We start from the raw sequence: 16,128 nt of genomic DNA on the forward strand, positions 1-16,128 counted from the left end.
AGCCATAGGGTAGAATTTTTGTTTCACTGATTTTGATTTAAAGAAGGAAAGCATGTTGAAATAATTGGGGCTGTGTCAATTAGGGTAGATTCTGTAACTGGAACCATTAAAACCCATGCTTTCATCAAAATTGTTACTTTGAGAATTGGTCATTTGGACAGAAGGTTGTACTGAAGGTTGCTCTCCACAAACTCTTAGCTTAACATACTTCTTGTATGTCTCTTACATCAGATTTGTTTGGAATGGTAACATAACATTTCACTTAAGATAGGACAAGTTCAACTTGTGCTCCTATCTGTGTATATGAACTATTGAGTTACATTTCTACATTTCAGACCTATAGTTAGAAAAACAATTATGTCTTTAAAAGAAGTTAAGGATGATTTTAGACTCAGAGCACTGATTTTAGACTAGTTGAAATAGAATTATGTAATGAAATTCAATAATTGATCACATGAGTTTTCCCAGGAGGAAAGACAAAAAAGAACATTAGATTTATAAATGAGATGAGAGAAATATGCAGCTTTCTTGCACCTCTGTATTGTATATAGAAATTTAAAAATCTGCAGGCGCTTTTCATTGTTGTTTTCTATTTGGACTTATGACAAAAGCACCAAGTGATTTTAGGATTTGCATTTTCTCCCTTTTATTATCTAATTGCTGTGATACTGTAATGCAGAGGGAAATTTATCCATTTCTTCTGCAATAAAAAAAGCTAAGATTCTGTATTATCCATGAGCATTAAATTCTTCATTGCCTTGTTAAGGAAATCAAGTAGGCATGCTGTGTGATTTTTTCTAAGCCTTGACCAAAATCTTACATCTTACATAAAAATTAACTCAAAATGGACCATAGATTCAAACTTTTAGGAAAAGCATCAAAGAAACATCTTTGAGATTTGGGCTAGGAAAAAAGTTAGGCTTGACACCAAAACCATGGTCCATATAAGGAAATATTGATAAATTGGACTTCATCAAAATTAAAAGTTTTTGCTCTGCAAAAAAGAAGACCCTGTTAAAAGAATGAAAAGACAAGCCCATACTGGCAGAGCATATTCACAAACTATGTATCTGACCAAGGACTACGATCTAGACTATATAAAGAACTCTCAAAACTCAGCAGTAAACACCAAACAATTTAATGACACAATGAACAGAGGACCTAAGAGCACATACAGGTGGCAGAGAAGCTGACAAAAAGATATTCAACATTGTTAATGATTAAGGAAATGCATATTAAAACCACACTGAGGTATATACAACGATCAGAATAGCTCAAATAAAAAGTAGTGACACCAAAAGCTAGTGAAGATGCACAGAAATTGCTCTCATACATTACGAATGGGAACATATATGGTATTACCACTCTGAAAAGAATTTTAGTTTCTTATAAAACTAAACACGCAACTGCTTGTTTACTACTACCTAGAGAAATCTACTGTACGCAGGTGTTTATAGCAGCTTTATTTGTAATGTCCTTCAGTGCTTGCATGGTTAAGCAGACAGTGGTACATCCATAAATGGAGTACTATGCAGCGATAAAAAGGATGAAACTATTGGTATACACGACACCTTAGATGAATTCAAGAGAATTAAGTTGAGTGAAAAAAAATAGATTCACAAAAGGTTACAAAGTGTTATATAAATGATTTCACTTACACAACACTCTTGAAATGACAAAATTATAGAAATGGAGAACACTTGTGGTTCTCAGGGGTTGGGGATTAGGCAGAGGCCTGGTGGCAGGGAGGACAGATGTGGCTATGAGAGAGTATCAGGAGGGATCCTAGTAATGATGGAGACATTCTCTATCTTGACAGTATCAGTGTCAATATCCTGGTTGTGATACTGTTCGATAGTTTTGTAAGATACTACCTTGGGGGAAGCTAGGCAAGGTGTACAGGAGATCCCTCTATATTATTTCTTATAATTGTATGTTTATACAAAATAAAAAGTTTAATTAAAAACCATAATTCGGGTCCCTTTCCTACTGTTGTAATAAATGTTCAAAATGTTAAATAACATTTTTGAATACCGGCCCATCACTGTGGGTCAATTGCCCATGATAACATGAAAAGAACTCTTTTCAAAAAAAGTGGTATTCTCGGAAGCAAAAATGCTAACAGAATGTTGGGTTATATGATTGATTTAATTTTTATTTTGCTGTGCTTTGAAATGTGCCTATTCTATTATGTGTAATCTATCTTTATTTTTTTCCAGCCTTTTTCTCATGGTTCTCGTCATATCAGACATTATGGCTTTGGTAAGGCATTATTGAATATGCAGTATAAATAAGCTGGAGAAGTTAAGTGCTGATTTAATTTAATCAAGAGAGATCTGAATGCATTTCTGTGCATGAAATCTTTAGATATTAAGTTATAAGTACTGGCATAATTTACACACATAAAGTACTTTCTTTATATGACTTGTGCAGGAAGGGTGTTCTTCTGAAACTATCAGAAGTCTTCCTACTTGATTTATTTCAATCTGTCACTTTATACCTAGTCTTCCATGGTGCATTGTGTCTGAAATGAACCTTCCGTAGGAAGTTAACAGAAAAAGCTAACTTTAGATTTAGGTAATACATCATTTTACTGCTTCAAATGTTGATTATTTTAACCCTTCTCTCAGATTGAGAAAAGGGAAGAAGGGAGGAAGGGGAGGAAGGAAGGAAAGAAGAAATAGAGCTTTTCAAGTAGGACGATGTTACTAAGTTGATGGCTCTCATAAGTGAGTTCTGGGTAAAGAGCTTGTAGGAGGTAAAGAGCCTCTCGCATGGAGTGCATTTACAAAAAGATCCTACTTTACGCCTGCAGGTTCAGGGGCTTCTCAACACTGCCCTCAGGTTTGATAATTTGCTACACGGATGTAACTCACTGAAAACTGTTCTATTCACAGTTATGGTTTATTATAGGAAAGGATACAGATGGAAGTGAGCCGGGGGGAGAAACTCAGAAGGCGGAGTCTAGGGAGGGAGCTCTGGTCCTCTTGTCCTTGCGGAGTCACGCGCCGACCAGGCTCACCAGGCCCTCCGTGTCACCGTTTAGTGGGGATCAGTCCCATTTCGTTCCCATGGCTGACCTCTCATGTCCAGCCCTTCTAGAGGCAGAACTGATACCACATGGCCCAAAGCCCCCAATATAAAATTGTCCAGTGGCTAAAGCCCCAGGCAAAATACACCCATCAGGCATGACATCTCGTGGGCCTAGATGTCACCCCCAAGTAACTGAAAGCAAAAGCCAGAATTCTCTTTGGATCAGGTTAATTCTTCACTATACAACATCAGATGCTAGAACCAATCAGAGACACCAAGTAGGGTAACTTCCCAAATCAGATTCCTAGTCGCTTGATTTAGAGGAGAGCATTTTTGTGTTCTGTTGAACTGGATATTCAGTGTATTTCTGAAATTGATTACACATAATAATGCCAGGACAAATCAGCTTTCAGTTGGCTCACAACGTGGCAAATAAGCAAGACATGTTAACAGAAGGGAATTTAACTTCTGATTAATTTTATAAAGAGATTGCTTACAGCTTACAGCCGTTTGTGGCCTAGCTTCTGCTTACCTGACCTGCGTCATCTCCCACCGTGTTTCTCCACACCAGGCTCACGTTGGCCCTGGCACGCTCTGCCCGCGCTCCTGGCGTCTCTGTAGGTTCCTCCCTCTCGCAGGAACATACTTCTCCTCTCATGTCCTCAGACTCCTCTCTCATCTGACTCTTACCTTTTACTTAGATCTGTAGACTTTTTATTGGGACAGCCTTCCTTTAGACTCCATCTGGGGCATGTACTCCTTCCTCTGTGTTTTCCAGTGATAACACTCTTCTCACACACAGTCACACACACACACACACACACACACACACACACACACACACCCCTGATAGTTCGATTGAATTATTCACTGGATTATACACCTCCTGCAAGAGAGTTTATTTCTAGGACCTAACACAGTGATTAGCACATAGTATACCGCCAGTAAAATATTTGTTGATAAATGAATGATAATGGCTTTCTTTCACTGAAGGCTTTGGTATTATTTAGTGTCTTTTATTAAAATTGGGGCATCTGGCTGGCTCAGTCAGCAGAGCCTGTGACTCTTGATCTTGGGGTCATGAGTTCAAGCCCCACACTGGGCATAGAGCTTACTGAAAAAAATTAAGTGAGTTATCTTTATTTCTAGTTATTCATAAATGTCACTTTTAATGTTCATTTGACTGAATGGTAATGCTACACCTTGCTCTCAGGCTTTTGCTCATTTTAGTCCAAGCAAAAATTCCTGGAAAGGGCATATTCTTCTAGATTCTAGTCAGATAATGATTATGAGAGGTCAGAAATTTGAAATCTGTAATCCAAAAACATTGTTTTTCAGCTGAATCAAAATACCTTTGTTTTGATAGAGCCATATTTTGTTTTATTTTACAGCATTTTTTCTTCTTGGTCAAGGATTATGGCAGCTGGCTTGATATTGGAACAAGGTGCAGTATATATTCATGTAGCAATTCTTAAGAGTACAGTAAAAACTAAATAACTTGATACCTTAGTAGAAGGTGCCAATTGAGGTAAGCATAACAAGTAGCAATTATTTTAAGCCTTTGAAAGTGAGACACATCTCTCAAGTTGTTGGCATTAGCACGTTAGCAAGCGTTTTCTTGGGGCAGTGTGAGGATAGATGGATCCCAGGGAAGGTGCAAGAGAAACTGCTTGAATCTGAGCAGGGTTTTCAGAGAAGGTCACTCCAGTCTGCGTATTCTCCCAAGCTGTCAGTCTCTTCAGAGAAATGACGCTACTCGGTTGCAAAATGAAGTTTATGTGGTGATTTCAATTGCATGTAGTCATTATCTGCCCCTTAGAATCTTTAATATCAGAATATGTAATGTGGGTAATGTACACCAGTGTTATTTAAAGTTATTTAAAGTATAATCTGAACCGAAAGTCCATTTTTTCTTGGTTGTGATTTGACTGTGAACGATTGCTCTCATCTGTTACATTTCTTCTCTTTGAGAGAAAGCAGGGTTGGTCTTCTTGCCTTTTTGTTTTCAAATGCACTCTGAGACAGGATACATTTTTTATAGACTGGTTCTTTTTTTTAATGTTTATTTATTTTTGAGAGAGAGAAAGTGAGTGTGGGCACGAGTGGGGGAGGGTCAGAGATGGGGGAGAAAGAGAATCCCAAGCAGGCTCCACGCTGTCAGTGCAGAACCCGACTTGGAGCTCAAACCCACAAACCGTGAGATTGTGACCTGAACCAAGATCAAGAGTTGGACACTTAACTGACTGAGTCCCCCAGGCATCCCTGAGCCCCCCAGGCATCCCTAGACCGATTCTGTTTCATTCAGTCAACATTCATTTGGCACTTGTGTTGCTGGGAATTGTGTCGGTCTGGGTGAGACTGTGTTAGACCTTCTCTCCTCTCTTCCTGCGTCTTAGGCAGCTCACTCCTGGTACAGCCTCATTATTCATAGACCTATTTGCCTCCCTGCCTCATCTGATTGAATCTTTCATCCCATGTGTGCCAGGCACATAAAAGCTACTCCCTAGACCATTTTGGTTCCACTGCTCTGAAGCTTGAATGCTTAGGGAAAGTTGTGGTGTCTTCTCTCCAGCCCTCTGATCCCAAAGTGTCCGGATGAGATAATGTGTCAGAACATAGGCTTGAGACCAAGGCAACTAGGATTGAACAGTTTCTGCCACATTTTAGCTGAGAGACTATCGGCAAGGCTTAATCTCTCTAATCTCTCCTGCATCTCATGTAGTCGCCTGAATATATTACTCCATGCAGAGAATTAGCACAGTGTCCGACATCTAAAAAGCTTTAGTAAAGGCAACGATTAGTATTGATGTTATTCTGTAGTTCTGTTTTTCATCCTTCAGAGTGCTTCCTGTGTTTGACATACTTACCCTTACTCTCCAAAGTTTTCTTAATTTGTTTTAACTTTAGACACAGAATTTTGTTTGGAACATACTCTTGTAAAATATAGTGTTTTTGTTTTTTTTTTAATGTTTTATTTATTTCTAGGAGAGAGAGAGAGAGAGAGAGAGAGAGACAGCGTGAGCAGGGGAGGGTCAGAGAGAGAGGGAGTCACAGACAGAAACAGGCTCCAGGCTCAGAGCTAGCAGTCAGCACAGAGCCCGACGCGGGGCTCGAACCCACGAACCGCGAGATCGTGACCTAAGCGAAAGTCGGACGCCCAACCGACTAAGCCACCCAGGCGCCCCTAAATATAGTGTTTTTGAGTGAGACTAAATTTTTATCTTTTTTGTTAATTTTTTTCTTTTTTTAGAAAGAGAGAGTGTGTGTGTCCTACCAGGAAGAAAAGGGCAGGGGGAGAGGAAGGGTCTTAAGCAGGCTCTATGCTTAGCACACAGCGCAGTGCAGAGCTTGATCCCACAGCCCTGGGAATATGACCTGAGTCCAAATCAAGAGTCAGGACTCAACCGACTGAGCCACCCAGGTGCCCCTTTTTATCTTATTTTTAGTTGTGGTAAAATATAGATAATAAAATTTACCATCTTAATGTCTTTTAAGGGTACAGTTCAGCAGCATTAAGTACATTCACACTGTTGTGCGATTATCACCATCATCCATCTCCAGCACTGAGTTAGGGTGAGCCTGACTGCAGAAGAGAATGTGGGGACTTTGGGCGATGGAAAAGCTCTGTATCTTGAGTGATGATGGCCACTTGGGTGCAGTCAGTACTCTTCTTACCGACACTTAAAATGGTTCCAATTTCCTACATATAAATTATACCTTGAAATTGACTCAGAAGGAAAAGTAGAAGAAAAACTGGCTAATAGAAAACACATCTAAAATTGAAGTGAGTGGGTTATATTCTAAGTAGGCTCCGTTCTCCTCTTTCCTAGCAGGGACTGACTATATAATGTTTTAAATGAATGTATCGGTAAACAGCAACATAGAGATACTCATTGTGTTCAGGAGGTAAAGCCCCAGAAGACCTAGAAAGAGAAGTGACTAAAGCAGCCACCCTGAGAAGGGGGTAAGGAGGAAAGAGGACTATTGGTTTTCATTCTAAATCTTTCTCCACTATTTCGTGTTTGTAGTGCTGCATGTATAACTCTGATAAAATGAAAGGGAAATGGATACATGAAATGGGAGATCAGGAAGTAGAGTCATAAGTATAGACCACTCTTTCCAGCTCAGTGAGAAAGGAAAGGAGAGGGACTCCTGGGGGGCTCAGTCGCTTAAGCATCTGACTTGGTTCAGGTCATGATCTCACAGTTCAGGGTTCGAGCCCTACGTCGGGCTCTGTGCTGAAAGCTTGGAGCCTGGAGCCTGCCTCAGATTCTGTGTCTCACTGTCCATCTGCCCTCCCCCACTCGCACTTTGTCTCTCTCAAAAATAAACAAACATTTAAAAAGTAAAAAATAAAAAAAAATAAAAAAAAAAGAAAGGAGAAACACGGGGCAGAAACCACATGGAATACCCTCACCTCTCTCTGAGATTTTGTTGTCATTTCATTTAGCTCATGAGTGTGAGGAATATCATAGTTGGAAGGGGTGGATGTCCCTAGATACGTCAATGCTAATTACCCTCTGTCAAAGCTGGGGTTCAGGAGCCGGTATGGGGGCCCAAATGGAGTAAGCTTGTTTATAGAGTAGAGTAGAGGCAGAGACTTACTCACAAGGTCAGAGCATGGCCATGTACCGCAGCACAGTGTCCACATGCCCAGCAGTTGCTTATTTGAGATCAGAGTCCTGAAAGACCTGATGAAGGCAGTTTGGAGACCATGGAATCGGTTTTCATGAGGTAAAAGGCAAAATAAGATAGAAGCTTGAACTTGAGTGGAAGGTCCGGGATGTCAGTCAAAGGATTGCCCCCAGTCACACCTGGGCCGCAAAATAACCAACATTTGTGCTCTGCTGCAGTGTTTACGGCATCCACCAACACCGTGTTTCATGTGATCTTTACCACAACACTGTCAAATAGATATTTTTCACAGTCTCTGTATTTACTGTCTTCATTCAAGAGATGAGGACATTGTGGCCCTACAGAGACTGTGACTTATGTGACTTGTAAAGATGGTTTCATGGGCCCGGGGACAGCACTTGACCAGCCATGGCTGTAGTGTGCCCACCACCCCTTGTCGCCTCTACTTGCGGTGAATTTCCGAAAGGCTTTGCTTTGTAACTCTGCTACACTCTATGTTACAAGTGGCTTTGTGTCTGATCTTGTTTGTGATTGTTGCAAAGGAACCATTCACTGCAGAGTTTTGAGTACTGTACATTTAGGATTTGAAAGAGAAAGAAATATCGATGAGGAGGGAATGAGCCAAAAGCAGTTGAGTGTGTCCTTTGATGCACAAAAGTTTTTAACTTTTCCGTAGTCCAGTTTGTCTATTTTTGTTACCTGTGCTTGCTTGATCTTTTTTAAAAGAGGCCTTGAGCCATTGCAAAACTTGTACTTAACATCTACCATGACGTTCTTCCTGGCACTTGCATGGTACCTCGAGGCCTATGTCCTGCATTCCTATACACAACCATCATGGGAATGAAGTGTTCATCAGAGCACAGAATAATTGCAGAAAGAGAGACTATAGACGCATAAGACAAACTTTGAGCATCATCCACACCAAGGGAAACAGAATGGTGCATTAGCACCCGCAGATAGGGGACTAGCCATGAGAAAAATATGTTAACTCTAGGTTTCACACTATAGTTTACTTACTATACTTGTTAAAATATTATGTAATTGATTAATGCCATACAGGGGAAAAACTGTGCTGTAGGAATATTTTGTGCTAATAGTATTTTTTTGTAATGGGAGCAGCCCTTCACATTCAGTGACCACATGTGCAGGTTTCCCTGGAATGGTCCAGGTTTATGTCTGTTGTCCTGGTATGGAGCATTAACATCCTGAGGGGATGGAAAGGTGATAAAGGCATAGGCAGTGAGTAAGGTAGGTTAAACCACGCTCCATCTCAGTCTCGTGCTTTGCCCTCACAGATCTAACTCCCTTCGGTGAAGTGGGGCACTTGCCCTGAGAGACTTCAGTTCTCTTCATCAGCCTGAAGGCAGTGAACAGTCTTTCATAAATTCCACCCCCCCCCCAACATACACACACTCCCCTGGTCACCCCTTGCTCTGTGCTGCTTGTCTTCTTTGTCTCTTATTACAACATCGAAAACATGCCCTCCTAAGGAAGATGGCTGCAGGGGGAGTGGGGGGTGGAAGGGGTTGGGATGGAGAAACAGACTGAAATCTGAGTTAGAGAAATCAGGCTTTCGTATGGAATTACCCAGATTGGGGCTGCAGGGGGGTGATTTTGTTTTGCAGCTGCTCCTGTTGACGAGTTAGAATTCCGTGATCTTCTCTTTGCATGCTGGGTAGCAGTAGCAGCCTGCACCACCTCGGTGAGCTGTGCGGCACAGGTCCTGGTGAGCAGGAGAGGTTCATGCCCCTTCATCAGTGTCAGATTTATTGCCAGGAAAGGGCTTGGATAATGGCTGGAAGATAGGCTTCAAGATTCAAAGCTAAAGCACCTTACAGTCAGGTTCACATATCAAAACCTCATTACTGTACTCTTTCCTGCGTTCTGTTTGTGATAAAGTTGCATTTTAAGTTTTGGAGTTTGTAATGGTTCCTGTGTGAATGTATACATGAAAAGCTGAGATGTTTCTTATCATGTTGCAGATATTATTAAACTTACTGGCAGTGTTTCCTTAACAGGACCCAGAGTTATTTGAATCGTGCTCCTGCAGTGGTTTCCCTTTGTGACTAATTTTACTTATAAACTCCTTTTTATTAGTAATACAGTTAATAACTTCAGCTGTGAGATGCCTGTTATACACAGGGATGCCAATTATACACAAATGTCCTTACTAATTGATTGCTTTATGAGCGCAGAAAAAGTGAGACTGTCCCAGAATTCTCCAGAGGACTGGGAGCTCACCAGCCTCGCGGATGTGGTCTGCGTGTGTCTGTCATGGACATGGTGTCAGCGTGGTGATCGCAGTGGGTTTTCAAATAGGTTTGCAGGATTCCTCAGCACTTAATTTCAGGTTAACAAATAAATAATAGTTTCTTTAAAAATAAAGATTGTAGGGGCACTGGGGTGACTCAGTTGGTTAAGTGTCCAACTCTTGATTTCGATTCAAGTCATGATCTCGCAGTTCGTGAGTTGGAGCCCTGTATCCGGCTCTGCACCAAACAAAGCCTGCTTTTGCTATCCTCTCTCTCCTTCTCTCTCTGTCTCTTTCTCTCTCCCCCTCTCTCAAAATAAATGAAATTTTTCAAAACTTGAAAAAATAAAGATTGTATTGGGGCACCTGAGTGGCTCAGTTGATTTAAGTGCCTGACTCTTAATTTCGGCTCAGGTCGTGACCTCGCAGGTCATGAGCTCAAGCCACACATCAGGCTGTGTACCTACAGTGGGCAGCCTGCTTTCAATTCTGTCTGTCTGTCTCTCTAAATAAATAAATAAATAAACTTAACAAAAGTAAAGATTGTGTTATTAGGCATGAGACAATATTTGTGTTTATGGGTATAGTCCAGTATGTTTCAAAATGCATCTTGTGAGCAGATTTTATCAGAATTAAATTGAGACTCTTACAGGAATGCACTGCAGCCACTGTGGTCCACTGAGTGTGTGGCTGTAAACTCCGTGCTTCTCTGCAGGCCTTGTGGCATCAGGTGTTCTTTTAACAGCCATATGAAAAAGATTCTGCCCAGGCTATAAAACCGAGCTCGGCTGACAGAGCTACAATTTTGTATTTTCTTCTTTTGATCTTTTATACTGTATCTTCATTCATAGCAAGTCATAAATTTTACAGAGTACTGCCTTTTATATGGTGTACTGAAAGAAGTACATTTTTTAAAACTAGGGAAAAAGTCCTTTGAGGTAATTTTCATAACTATAAAAACATATTTAAATTTATGTTCTAAGTCTATTTGGTGTGAAGTGAATAGAGTCAGCATCATCAGTCTAATTGGTTTGATTTGATAGTGGTGTCCATTGGGATTGTTTCCTGCATGCACTGTTGTTATACTTTATTAAAATACAGATGACAGGTGCCTGAGTGGCTCAGTCAGTTAAGCATCCAACTTTGGCTAAGGTCATGAACTCTCAGTTCATGAGTTCACGCCCAGCGTCAGGCTCTGTGGAGACAGCTCAAAGCCTGGAGCCTGCTTCGGTTTCTGTGTCTTCCTTTCTCTCTGTCCCTTTCCAGCTTGTACTCGGTCTTTCACTTTCAAAAATAAAAAAACATTTAAAGAGTTTTTAAAAAATACAGATGAAAATAAAGTATCATTTCTCTTTAGATATAATGATAACTTCTTATGTTCAATACTATCTTAATATTCTAATTGTCATTAATAAGTGCTATAAAATATCTTTACTTTTATAATGAATACTAAGCTTTATTAAAATCAGTGATTCTCAAACTTGTCTTCTCCAGTCCATCCAACAGATTTGACCTGCTTCTACTGCCCATTATCCTGATTGAAAAGTACAGTCAACCTTTTCTCTGCCACCCCTTGTACAGGCGGCACAGGCCCCTGATGATTCTGTATACCTTCCACACAGACACCCTGTCCGTCTACCATCACACAGTATGCCCTGAGAATTGCTGATTTAAGTGATTTCAGAATAGTCCAGGGGAGAGCGTGGGAGCAGCTAAACTCATTTCCAGTTGAAGTTGAATGCTTCTGTAGCTCCGGTGTGCGGAAATGATCCAAGCCCTGGAATTCCTTATGGCTCAATTGCATGAAGGTCATGACCTTCACAACTATTTCCTGCCAATAATGTTAGCTTAAATGAGCCCAAAGTTTGTGATTTCAGGCCACTCTAAGGAGATAAGTGATCTATAAAATACCTCTTATAAATAGACTTCCACTAAATTTGAGGATAGTCGCCTACCTACTGGTGTTATGAAACTTATCTTGTTAAGAAATCAAGTCATATTTAATATTATTCATTTTCAAGTAGTTTAGGGGCACCTGGGTGGCTCCATCAGCTAAGTGTCCAACTCTTGATTTTGACTCAGGTCATGATCTCATGGCTTGTGGGATGGAGCTCCATGTGGGGCTCCACGCTCTTAGCCCGTTCACGCACACACTCCCTCCCTCCCTCTCTCTCAAAATAACTAAGCTTTTTTAAAAAATTAAAATATTAAAAGTATTTACAATAATTTAAAGTACTAAAAGTGATAAAAGGTCTAAAAACGCAAAATCTGGGAGACAGTAGCTTTACTTAGAGATTCACAAAGAAATGGGTCCTTTTCCCTTTGTTTAGATTCCTTGACTAAAATATTTACTTCCCTGAATTTGAATTTGGGTAACATCTGGGCAGAGTGGGGGTTGCTGGTACTTCTAACTTCTGTGAGCGCACAGGTTGGCGTGCTCTAAAATGCCAAAATACTTCACCTGGACAACTGGGGAGTCTTTGGGTGTTATTCAGAGGGAGCAAGAATTAGAGGCGGAAAATTATCTTTGTTTCTAAAAGCTGGATTTTGAAATTCTGTTTCTTTTGGTGACAAAGACGCAGGCACTGCCAGTACCAATCAGACATTTTCATAACATATTGCAGTTGTTGGAGAGATCTCAAAATATTGTTTATGTTCATCACTACTTCTGTAACAGATTTGGCTTTTTTACCATTTTGATACCTGTTTCAAGAACATCAGGGTACCTGGCTGGCTCAGTTCAAAGAGCATGTGACTCTTGGTCTCAGGGTGGTAAGTTGGGTATAGAGAGTACGAAAAGTAAATAAATAAATAAATTTAAAAACCATCATTGGTATCTTTTGTAGTTCTGTGTATCTTATGTATACATCTAGAAACATTATTTAGAGAGATCTCCTGCTCTTTCCCATGTGTGTTGTGTGTGCCTGTAACGTGTTTCTTTTCCTCCTTCTGTAGCATCAGCCACTACGTGATTGTCATGTCCATGACCATCGTTCTGGTGTTTCTCAATGGCCTGGCCCACCTGCTCACGACAAAGAAACTCAAACTCTGTGGCAAACCCAAAAGCCACCTCATATGATGTTGTCCAAGCCATCGTTCAACATCTGGATACTGCTTCCCATTCTCCTTTTAAACTAAACTCTTATCAAGGATTCAGTAGGAAAGTGGACATTGATATACAGCATCTTCTGCTCCTATAGAGAGGATTACATGCAGAATTCCGAGTTTACAGGTTTTCTGGAATAAAGGAGCTTCCATTTTCTTGAGTTTCTGGATATGTGAAATACTGGTTCTGTCTGTGGAAGAGCATCGTAGACTTTCTCCCTTTTCAGTTTCTTCCTTTAGCTCCACTCCTGTCACTGAAATTTCAGGGCACTTGGAGCCATCGGTCAGCACCCGCAGCGGCCAGTAGATGCGGCTGAGGGCGCGCTCCCGTGGGGCCGGCGCTGCTCGCATTCACAGCCAGCGCGGGCTGAGCTCTGAGCTCGGAGGAGGTCACCAGGCGGCACCATAAATATTTGTCAGCGCTCAGCCTCGGTTTTGCAAGGAGTGATAATGCTAGAAGGAGAATCGGGATCTGTTCCTTACTGAAGCTTCAGTAGAAACAGTGCTGGCAGGTGTTTCCCTCTTCCCTCCGTGTGCAACACCACTGTCTTCTTAGTGCTGTTTCCAGGGTTTTCACAGTGCACCAGCCAGGTGCAGGTTGACCTCCCTCCCCTCCCCCATTTCTGGGTTCCCATTGGAATTTCTGGAGATAGAAAGGTAGAAAATACTTGGTATTTGTGTCTGATTCAGGGGAAAAATGTTAAAGGATTAACTTTTCATTGTAGACTCAGTATCTGTTACCCCCATAGCTTTTATCACATATCATTTCAACAGAATCCTTTAAGTCAATGGTTAAACTTTATGACAATATCATAGGAATCAGTGTTAAAATTGCTTATCTTTCTGGTTGGAAGATTCTAGCCCAAAGCCCTAGAGTCCTTTCACTAAATTTAAACGTCCCATTTGTAAACTAATTATAATGGACAAAATATTTTGAGAGTAATTTTATTTGGATTTTTCATTAAGTGACCTTTATACATCACTGTAGGGCTGGCCTTCTGCCCATTGTGTGCCAGCAGATTTTGGCTGATGCTAAGCTTTGCTAATCTGAGTCCCATTTAAAAAAAAATTGTTTTAGGGGCTCCTGGGTGTTTTAGTTTCTGCTTATGATGAAGTGTGGTACTAACTTGTTTGTGGTAGCACTTCCTGGTATAGCGGCGATGGTGCTCTAGGAGATAAGACCACATGCACCATCAGTCTTGCATATAAAATCTTGCTGGACAACTGAGCAGCTGCTGTAACAGATGATGGTATTGGCAGATACGGAGCCCCTGAACTTTCACGTTGTCTCAGGATTTCTAGTCTCACCCTCCATCTTTTCCCAGATTTCCACACAGAGGAATTAATGAATATTTTATTATGGCATTGTGGAAGGTGTTCAGTGATTTGCCTTTATTTTGCTCTTCGAAGCACATCTTCATGTTGTTCTGAGTCAGGTGAGCTGACACAACAGGGATGTGCACTTGCAGCCGCAGCCTCGCGTCGTCGCACTGTTATCTGGACCCCTCAGACTCATTGGGGAACAGAGTTTGCTAGACAGGCCTTTTCCGTTGTGCATCTTATCAAATATATTAAAGTGTTTTGAAATGCATATTTTTATATTGAATAACAGAAAAAATAAATATTATTTATATGTATTTCTGTTTAAGGCATTTCCTTTTTCATTCTGACTATTAATACCAGATTTCCAAATCAGACTTAAGACGTTTGCTGGTTAGCATTTGCTAAAATTAGGAATTGCTATAGGAATTAAAGGGGGCATATCAGGCGGAGGAAATACTGAACGAAAGAGCCAAGGTATGTCATGTGGACTATGAACAAACCTTGGAGGATACTCTAAGGATTTAGGAAACTAACTGCGATCTATCCATAAGGAGCCAATGTTTTAGTTCTCTGTATTATTGTATTTAGTGTGCACTATTTAGAACACAAAATGCTTTTTTAGTTTTTAGGAAAATAATGTTATAAATGCTAATATATTTTCATAATAATTCCCTCAAAATGACCTAACAATGACAGAGCTGGTCTACATACATACGTAGGGAACCTATTTATCACTCACAATATTGCTTCTCATGAAAAACTCATTCCAAATTTCAGCCAACTCAGATATTAGGAACCTGTATGCCTACCCTCCCACCCCCCTACTTTTACAGTGTTGTTCCAGACCAGGACTCCCTTGCTCCTCCACCTTTGATACATACCTGTGCCATGAAAAATGTAATTTCTGATGGAACTGGCCCAGGGGCAGGAAGGTGGCAGCTGAGGGGGCGGGGCCTGTCTCCAGAGGGGGCACCAGCTCTCCTGGGGAGAACCTGGTGAGCTCCTATATCTACCCTGGACATCGGCTGGTCAAGAGGGCTGAAGAGAGTGAGCTAAATTGACTCAGTCATTTGGAGCGGACCCCCCCATTGGGCAGTTCCAAGGACTCCTTTAAGGGACCAGAGAGAACTTTGTAATTTCTCACCTTTCCAGAGCCATTCTTTTTTTTTTTTCTTTTTAAGTTTTATTTATTTCTAGGAGAGAGAGACAGCGTGAACAGGGGAGGGTCAGAGAGAGAGGGAGTCACAGACTGAAACAGGCTCCAGGCTCCGAGCTGGCAGTCAGCACAGAGCCCGACGTGGGGCTCGAACCCACGAACAGTGAGATCATGACCTAAGCAAAAGTCGGACGCTTAACCGACTAAGCCACCCAGGCGCCCCCCAGAGCCATTCTTTATATACTGATGTTTTCTCGTCCTCTGTAAGGTGCTTTGAAGTCGGGGTGGTTATGGTACGTGGTTTCAGTACTATGGTAACACGTAGCATTTTCACATTTCTGCATCAGCATGGTATGTAGAAAAAGGTAGATGAGATTTCTGCACTGTGTACAGTACAGAATAACTCACTCTATAGCAAGGGCATTTGAGAAAATGTATCCTACTTACTAATTTCCTCAGAGACACAAACATATCACAAGTGTTTCTCAACTCGAACTGCAGTTATTTATTTGCCACATAGCATTTCTCAAAGTATGTCCCCTAGAACATCGGTCACTTAGGATACAAACAGACATCATAATAAAAAGGGTTCCCTGACCAAATATAGTTGAGAAGCATTTAGCCG

General features: G+C 41.0%; 1 protein-coding gene across 3 annotated transcripts in view; it reads left to right on the forward strand.

The window, feature by feature from the left end:
- PIGN (phosphatidylinositol glycan anchor biosynthesis class N) overlaps positions 1–13,194 on the forward strand; it is a 102,529-nt gene extending 89,335 nt beyond the window's left edge. For 2 of the 3 annotated variants that reach the window (XM_039230526.1, XM_039230525.1), the window contains exons 30-32: positions 2,220–2,262; positions 4,425–4,477; positions 12,875–13,194. In XM_039230526.1, the coding sequence (XP_039086457.1) occupies positions 2,220–2,262; positions 4,425–4,477; positions 12,875–12,998 (220 nt within the window). In that variant the 3' untranslated portion in view covers positions 12,999–13,194. The remainder of the gene's footprint in view (positions 1–2,219; positions 2,263–4,424; positions 4,478–12,874) is intronic. The other variant, XM_039230527.1, reaches the window with a different exon arrangement.
- Positions 13,195–16,128: the final 2,934 nt, after the last annotated feature.

Source organism: Hyaena hyaena, unplaced genomic scaffold (genome assembly GCF_003009895.1).
Source record: "Hyaena hyaena isolate Hyena2069 unplaced genomic scaffold, ASM300989v1 scaffold_47, whole genome shotgun sequence".
In the NCBI taxonomy this organism is placed as follows: Eukaryota; Metazoa; Chordata; class Mammalia; order Carnivora; family Hyaenidae; genus Hyaena; species Hyaena hyaena.